The 9,207-nt window shown below is 40.6% G+C and overlaps 1 protein-coding gene across 1 annotated transcript; it reads right to left on the bottom strand.

Moving 5' to 3' along the window:
* Positions 1-6,099: 6,099 nt before the first annotated feature.
* LOC128381182 (transmembrane protein 238-like) lies at positions 6,100-6,666 on the bottom strand. Its single transcript, XM_053341130.1, has one exon. The coding sequence runs from the start codon at positions 6,664-6,666 to the stop codon at positions 6,100-6,102; it is 567 nt and encodes a 188-aa protein (XP_053197105.1).
* Between the last annotated feature and the right edge of the window lie 2,541 nt (positions 6,667-9,207).

Below are 9,207 nucleotides of genomic sequence, written 5' to 3'. Positions count from 1 at the left end.
CTTTAGTTTCGCTTCCCAGTGCCAGTTGTCAGAGAGGTTTATTTGTTCGGGAAATAAAGACGTCTCATTTGGGGAGTAGCTCTTCCTCCAACTCTAGGTTTCCCAGATACCAGAAGATCCAGAACACAAGGCTGATGAAGATTAAAATGGGTCCAGTGAAGACCAAGAAATCCCAGAAGCTGAAGGGAGCGAAGATACCCACAAAGAAGAGGATGAGGCCCGCTGCATCCAGGAATAAAGCGATGAAGAAGAACAGTAGGCATCGGCCCAGATAGGGTGTGTAATCCATGATAGCAGAGGTTGAAGCAGTTATTCACCACTTCCTCACTTTATCTGTACATGTTAAAATGTTAGGAGTTGAAATAAATTCAGCAGGAAACTCCAGCTCTCTTCTGTGCAGCTTGTGAATGTGAAATGACGAGAAGGAAGAGTTTAAACACTCAGGTCACATTCCTTTCTATATCTACATCTCACATTTTTTTCACAACACTGTGACAGAGCAGAAATATGTTTCCTTAATGATGACAAGAGATTTTCCACCTCTGACAGTGGATGTGGTTTTGACATGCTTTCAATTAATTAACATATTACATTTCAGCATCCATAGACCCAGGGCTTATCTCAGGCCCACAGGTGGATATGGAATATTTTCTACAAATATTGGCCTTGTATTTTGGCCTCTTTGAATGATTTGGTATAAAATAGATGGAGAACACCTAGGGGGCTGTGTACATTCTAACAACGGACAATAAGAAAAAAAATCTACTTCCTGTGTCGAGTATAAAAGTTAGATAACAAAAGGTGGAACCCAGACAAGGAAGAGGAGGCAAACTGTCCCTTGCACAACTCATTTTATGGGTGTTACTGTGCTCTTATCTTATCTTCTCTATCTGTGAGGATTCTCAGTCATCCACGTTATGGTTACCAAAGGAGGGTTAAATATAGAGCTACTGGATTTGGTTGTAGATATTTGAAGATGTTTCACCTCTCATTCGAGAGCCTTCTTCAGTTTTGACTGACTGGCTGGGAGTGTCAGGTACCTCTTAGGGGTTGTTACAAAGGTCATTGACACCACTTGGTTCATTAGTGCACCTGGCTGTTGTAAAAACTGCCGTTATGGCGCTTTTCCACTATACAGTTCTAGCACTACTCGGCTCAGCTCGACTCAACTCGTTTTTTTTTGTGTTTCCATTAGGGATAGTACCTGGTACTTTCTTAATACCTGCTCTGCTGAGCAGAGCCGATACTAAATGTGACGTCAACTGACTGCCGGCCACTGATTGGTCAGTGAGTCTTCACTGGAAGAGTCATGAGCCGTCCCACACAAGAATCAAACCCGGCATTTTTAAATACAGGAAATAACGTTACAGCCATACGGCTCAATGTTCTTGCTTTGTGTGTGACAGAAAGCCTCATACAGCAACAAGTACACCATCACCTCCATGTCCTCCATTGTGTATGTGTTTGAGTCGCGTATAAAAAGAAGTTGCGGCAGATTCGGAGAGCCGTGCTATGACGACCCCGCCCACGTTGAGTAGATACTATTGTAATGGAAAAGGTCGTTCCTGGAACCATACCGAGTAGAAATTTCAACTGCAATGCCCAGGGATGTCATACTTCCAACTCAGAAAGTTGGAAGAACCTCACCAACACCGACCTGTCCAACTTCAATCTGGACATGTTGCTACACTGTTTGTATGCGCAAAATACAGCCAAATGCATTTTTATTAACAGGTATTGCGAACAATGGCTAACCTGGCTAGATCTGGTTTTCTGACTTCAAAACTAAAGCGATTCAAACTCGGGTGTGGTGTCATTCCCAGCTCTGACTTCTGACTTCCAGGATCAATCCCGTGACGGAACACCCTCAAAATACAGTCCAACAACAACCAAGTCCAAATACCTGTAAACTTTATTCCAAGAAAAATAAATCTGCCACAAAATTAGGACATAAAAAATAGAAATTTGCTATGTACATGTTAAAGGCTTTTTCTTCCATTTTGCACTGCCCTTCTGCCTACAGCAGGGCTGTTCCCTGATTAAGAAATTGTCTTTCCAATATAAAAAAAGGTGACTTTAGTTCATAAGTTCACGAGTTTTCAGTCTTTTGGAAGTTTTGGAAAGCAGCACCTGTCCTTCAACCCGGAGAGTTCACCTGTAAAGAATAAGAGGAGAGAGAAAAGGTTTAACTTATTTGCACACAGAAGTAACAATGGAAATCAATGATGAGGCAAAGGAAGAACTCAATTATTAAACAGAGATCAGAGACTTTTTTTAATATGCTCTACGGGACTTAAAGGAAAGTGTAATTCCATTTCATTTCCCTGTATCTGATTGAAACTCAGCTCTTGTAATGTGCTTGGAGGATAAAGACTATATCTGACATTATGAGATGTTGGATTTTCTTCTCTGAATTGTATGGTGTATGTGAAAGTACATCAATAACATAAACAAGCTGAGATCCTTGAAATAAAGAAGCAGATTTATGCAAGTAAAACAAAATCTGTGCGTGGGAGGATACTTTTAAGTTGTCCATAGGCTACAATACTTCAAGTATGGGAAGTAGAAGGTTTGATCAAAGAATATTAAAGTGTATGACAACATTGTTTTAATGAAAACTTGTTTAACCATTCAACATATGCTCTTTAAACAATGAGTGAAAATCTGAATGCAAAAGAACCAATGTTGTGTCATCCATAGGGCGTCAACAATTATTTTTGGACCCTTGAGGCACACTGCATAAACTTACATAAATTCTACTGTTTTGAAATTTATACTTTAACACGTCTGGTTAAAGTGTGGGTTGCCAAGTATGGTCAGTGATTAAGGCCGACAAACTTAACAACCTGCATGCCATGAACCTCAAAGAAGCCATTTTGCCCGACTGTTTGTCAAGAAAACGTTAGAACACAACTCAAAACACAACTTGGACAGTGTTAGATAAGGTGTTTTCCCAACTTTCAGTTTGGCCATGTACTGACTCCAGCTCCTTACGTCACACGCAGGCATGGTATCAATCTTCTTATCTCCCTCTCATAAAGCAATCAAATAAATGTATTTCGCAAAATGTTAAAGTACTTCCTTGAACATTTTTCCTCCTTCATATTTGAAAGACTGTACTGAAACATTACAGTAAGCAGTACAATCCATATTACCAGCTATGTTAACATTGCATAACAACATGAATACATGTACAGATAAGACAATCATCACTTAACCCTCAAGTCAATCTCTCTCCATGTTACCTAACAGTTAATGGCACCATCTACTAAACATTAAGAAACTGTTTGCTTCACACCTGAGCATTTTGTTCACTGTTCTAACATTCAGACATGCAACCTGCTGATAAATCTGATTGATAAACATCTCACTTCATGACTCACAATCATAAAGGCAGGAGGCCGCAACAATTGCAATGTTGTCCTTAGGTGGAGTCCTGTATTTATTGGAGGAATGCCTATTGATAAAACCCATAACATTATGTGTTCTAAGTAAAGACTGGAGCCCAGATTTTAAAAACACTGAAGTACAGACCAACCAGAAACAGCCTGTGAAATGTTAACCATGTCTTAATTCTATATACTGCAATTCTGCACGTTTTCAGTATATATAGTGTGTTTACAGTAGAAAAATTGAAACTGTAAGTATACTTTAAAAGGTCAGTATGCATACACAGTAATGTTTTATGTGCTTGATGATGAATACAATACACTATTCTCTCACCATGTAGTGGAGCTACTTACAGCTGCAGAGAAAAATATACCCTCCAGCTCCCAGTACCTCCCACTCCCACTAATGTATTGTATAGTTATTGTATATAGTATTTGGAGACTGTTTGTATTGTATGTGGTATTTTATTTTATTTGTTTATCACCTTTTAAAGAATACTGTTGTGGCAATTTTAAATAAAGTTACCCTACTCTACCCTAGATATGTTCTAAGATACACTCATGGCCATTTCATTAGATATACCTGTGGAACCCAATTCAATCCAATACAACAGCTCTGCCATAAATTCTACTTTAAAGAAATATATAGAATACATTTACAATTTAGTTGTCATGTAGTGTGCTGGAGTGCATTACATTTAAAAGTGTTCCTCTTATTTTAGTTAATGGAGTGGACAACATATTAGAAACACCACTCAATATAAACACACCAGCACCACCCACTACAACCTCAATAATAAACACTGAGGTGGATTATCACCTTTCTGATAGTGTCAACAAAAGCTTCTTTAAAAAAGGTGTAATTTATGTCAGAGCTGTTGTATTGGATTGCATTAGCTTGCACAGGAATACCTAATGAAGTGGTATAGTTAAGTGTATATATTCTGCTTTGAATAGAAGTCTAATGTGTGTTTCCCCATGTAAAAGTCAAATTACATAGTTAAAATCACTAAAATGACTGCTCCACTATTGCAAAATCCAGAACCTATCAATATGCAAGAATTTTTCATTTCAAATACCTTGAAAAACCTCTGGATGTATTATTATTGGCTTTCAAAATTCTAGTGATGTCACAAATCACGCTTGTGCAGCAGATGAATGTGAAAACAGCCTTCTAGTGTCAAACTCTGCACAGTGAAGCTTAAACATTCAAACTGAAGGAACAAGAAGGAATAACATATTTGAGTGGAGGGGAACTTTAAATATTCACATGATGGTTACATACATAATATAACAGTCAAAGCCGGAGGTATTGCTTGTTCGTATGTAAGCTGCAAGCAGTAATCTAGCATCACTTCCAGTTTTGACGGGGGGGGGGGGGGGGGACGACTTTAAATAATTTGCCAATTGTGGCTTGGGGCGCTAGGAGAATTTTGAGTAACAAAAAAATAAGTGTTCAGTAAAACATTTTTTTGCTTTCTGCTGGCATTCTACAGCCACTATCTGTCTACGTGTATTTTCTCTTAGTGTAAAATGTTGAAGTGTGTTCAATTGTTGTAACTAGGACAAGGATAAATTCTCACACAGAGGAGATTGGTGTCCTGGTACAGCCCTGCTCTAAGTGCCCCTTTGTCCCAAATTTGACAAAGTGAAGTTACAGTTAAGAGCACAGCTTCATTGTTCAGTATGCAGTGTTTGTGCTTTTAATCACACCATTTCACACAATTCCATATCTCTCGATCATTATCCAGGTTAGATAATAAGAGAACGAGGCTCCGGCCTATTAAAATTAACTACCTGGAACTAGTGGATGGAGGGCCTGGTGCACAAGGGGGCAGACTTATATATGATCCCTGCGTTTGGAGGCTGAGTGAGGAGGCCTAGCTCCTTCTACTTACCGCACTCCATTCCAGCGGATCAATAAGCACTGCTGAGTTCCATTAAAATGCAATTGCGCCTTTTGGCCCAAAGGGTGTCTGGCTTGCCACCCGGTTACAAGCAAACTGACGGCTAAAATAATGCAGAACTGTGAAGGTGAGCAGAAATGGTCAGGCTCATTAATTAAAAGCTGCCACGGGCCACTGAAGATCTTTTCACAGCAGCCAGGGTGAAAAAAAAAAAGAAAGAAGAAATTATTATTACAGATATTCATGAGCCTGGTGAACAGGCAGGGTCCTTGGGGGTATCAGCTTTGTATGAGGGTGCCCATTCCTCTGGATGGGCTTCACTGCGGGTGTCATCTGATCACTGACAATAATGTGAGACATTTCATAATTAAGAACAGGAGTGAGAGCAGAGGGAGGCCTGCCACTGCAACAGTATCCTAATGATGAAAGCATTACAGCTGTGGCAGCAAGCAGCTAATGACAAGCAAAACAGCAGCAGACTGACAGAAAGGGTGAAACCAGGGCAGGTGCTGAATATTTATGACTCTCAATTATGATTGTTTGTTGGTTTCCACGGGCCTAGACTTTCAGAGGATCATACATTTTTCAGAGATTTTGCTTTAACTTTTAGAAATATTTAACAGGTTATGGTGTCAGAAGATTAAGTAGGTTTGGGGAGAAATTGGTTTTCAAAGTCTTAACAGCGCTGAGAAAAGTTACAATAATAGACAGGGAGGGAAGATGTTGAGCTGGCCCCAGGATAAGTGATGATGAGGAGTAGAAGGGTTGTTTTTGTTAGTTGGGAAAATACGCACCGTTTCCTGTCAGAGGAGCCTCTCTGCTTTGTCACCCGCTGCCTGCAGAGCCACGTCTGAACTCTTCAGCACCCCCAACTCCACGTTTTTGTATGCTTCAGTCCCTCCATCAAACCCGCTGTTGTAATGACCCGACATTGCTCCATTGCTGCCGGATTCCCAAGTGACCCGAGAAGGCGCAAAAGCACGCACCGTCTCCGTCCCCGTCCCGTTCATCTCCTTCCCGTCCCCCAAGCTCATCTTCTTCTTTTTCACCTCTCCAGCTTCCAGGTGCTTCATGCCCCTTATGGAGAGCCTCTCAGACAGCTTCCTTGCCCAGTGCGTAAAGGCGATATCCAGAGAGCCCGTCCTGTCCTCTGCGTCCACCTGGACGTTCCCCGTGTACCACAGAACCCACCACACCAAACTGAGGCAAATAATGATCGAGCCCGTGAAGATGAGGAAATCCCCATAGAACCGTCCGTCCATGTTCAGGTTGCCGAAAATCCCGACCAGAAGTACCACCAGACCCCCTGCGTCAAAGACCACGGCGAGGAAGAATAACGGCGCGCACCTCCCCACGCAGCTGTAGGCCATACCGGAGGAGAGAGGAGAGCCAGAGTAGCGGCACTGTACTGTTCAACTTGTTTGTCAGGACGCACATTTCCCCTACATTTACACCTGTGTGGCGTTCACCTGTGCACAAGCCCCGCCCATGTCACTCCATTGGGCTCCCAAGGGCCTCATATTATCATGCTGCCTTCACATGCACAGCGTAAATTTCACTTCATATCTCTAGAGAGACTTAAATCAGTGGGGAAAGAGGCTGGTAGAGACAAGAAAATACTGCTGAGCTGATAATGTGTCAGGTTTAGTGGATTTAGTGGAGGTGATACAGCATCAGACTAAATAGTCAGTAGTTATATTTCAATTCACATCACAAGCCTTTTCTTTGGAGGTGTTTCCAGTCCTTGTGGAAACTGTCCACAGTCTGGTTTATGGATTAACTTTCTCCTGCTTGGGGTAGCACGAAATTGCAGTAATTGTATCTGGGTGGTGCTAAAAACCTCAGAGGTATCTCAAAATCCATAAAAGTATCTGTAGCTCACAGTTTAGAGGTCAGGAGTTCAAACCCTCATGTTTTATAATTCTCTTAGAAAATGTTTTAATAATTTGTATTTTACATATTTTATTTATTCGGGTCTAGCAGTTCTACAGATTTACTCTGGAAATTCTGCTCATAATGACCAGCTGAATTAAAATATCTGTGTAATAATTATATATATAATTACACTACAGTTCTTTCTATCAGTATACAGTTTATTGGTTATAGTAGGTTTGTACATGCAAGGAGTTTGCCTTGGTGTTGTGGTGTGTAGTGTAACAATCAAAATATACAAAATTAAATAATCCTAGATAATATATTTAAAAAATAAAGACATTTACACTAAACATATGTTAAATATGTCTGCTGTTTGAATCTAGCGTGCAGGTGCTGGAGGATGTAGTGTTGACTGCATTCTTTACAGACCCGTTGGCTCTGTCTGTAAATTTCAGGGTGTCCAGGTGTGGATCTGTGATGGCTTTGAGATGCTACACCCCCAAGGCACAACAGGGACTTCGTGACCACTAAAGTCACGGTGATGAGTCTGTAGTGTTTAAGTCCTGTGGTGTTTTGGGGATGGGGATGATGGTGGAGGATTTGAAGCAGGCTGGCACTTGGCGTGTCTCGAGTGAGGTGCTGAAGATGTCTGTGAACACCAGAGACAGCTGGTCAGCACAATGCTTCAAGGTGGAGGGAGAGACAGAGTCTGGTGTGGCTGCTTGGTCAGAGAGTGTCATTGTTGTGTTTGAGGGAAGAAGTTTGTAGTTGGTCATCTGTTCGAGCTCAAAAACAGAATATTTTATTTATTTATTTGGTTAGCCTAACAGTAATTCAGTTTAAAGGAGAACTCCAAAGATTTTCAATATAAAGGCATATTTACAGGTGTTGGGGAGTAGCCACTATACGGCACATGAGAAAAAACTAATATAAAGCTTTATGTGTCTCCAGAGGGAGCTGTGTAAAATCTGATTAATTGCCTCAACACTGATTGGGGCTGAAGAAAAAAGCTGGGAAAGAAGTGAGGTTACCAGCCCCAGGCTACATTAGCTGCTATAACCTTCACACACCCGAATCTGTAGAGTTGAATAAAGCGAGTGGAGTTGCATTTTTTGGTAATGTATGTGTCAGGTTTTGATTCGGAAGACGAATGCACACAGTAAAAAAGATGATATCTCCGGTTTTGCTCCATCGATTTTGATTCTCCATAAAAAAACTGTCAATTTTCAGTCCAGCGATGCTCAAACATGCTATGCTAAATTTGTGCTGAACTTTTTAAAATATACCGAAAGTCTGAAAATACTGGAATCATCAAAAACTGTAAGTAAAAAATGAAAAATAAACCAACCTCGATTTTTTTAAATTCCCCACAGGAGAAAATGTGACTCGTGCTTTAAAGTTCTAATAGCAGTTGTGCTTTCTTTACTATAAAACATGACCTTGAATGCATCCAAGTGCAGGCATTTAAAAATTTCAACAGCTTGAGCAGGTTGAGCATGAAAACTCAATATAAAACCTTCAGTCATGATGTTTTGAAGAATTTAGTCAGGGTCAAAAGAGGTGAAATCAGAAGAAAGGCTAGAGAGGAGGTTATCTCATATTGAATTTCTATATAAGAGGCGTTCACTGCAGTACGTAATCCACAAAACCCTTTGAATGGCATATTTACATTGTTAATTGTTCAAAACTTGGCATACCCAATATATCAATAATGTTCAAGTGTCCACAAATGATTAACCAACCAAGGCAACCAAACACTGTAATGTATTGACCTGCTGTACAAGAACAATAGAAAATAGCTTCACTGCAGAGTCAAGTCAGTAGTGGTGAGTGATATCTGCTGCAGTTCAATTTAGAAGAGTTTTAAAATCATTCCAAATGTGGGAACTGAACAGCCGTTTCACATGAACGGCTGCAAATTTTAACAAGATGTCACTTTATTTGTCTACATGCCATCCGGGGACCGCCAGAAGCATCCCAGTGGGACTCCCTGATGTGGTTGGCCTGTCAGAACATTGAGAGTCTTCAAGTCACAG

Source organism: Scomber japonicus, chromosome 20 (assembly GCF_027409825.1).
Source record: "Scomber japonicus isolate fScoJap1 chromosome 20, fScoJap1.pri, whole genome shotgun sequence".
NCBI lineage: Eukaryota > Metazoa > Chordata > Actinopteri > Scombriformes > Scombridae > Scomber > Scomber japonicus.
Note: the sequence above shows the minus strand (reverse complement) of the source record. Positions and strands in the feature narration are given on the sequence as shown.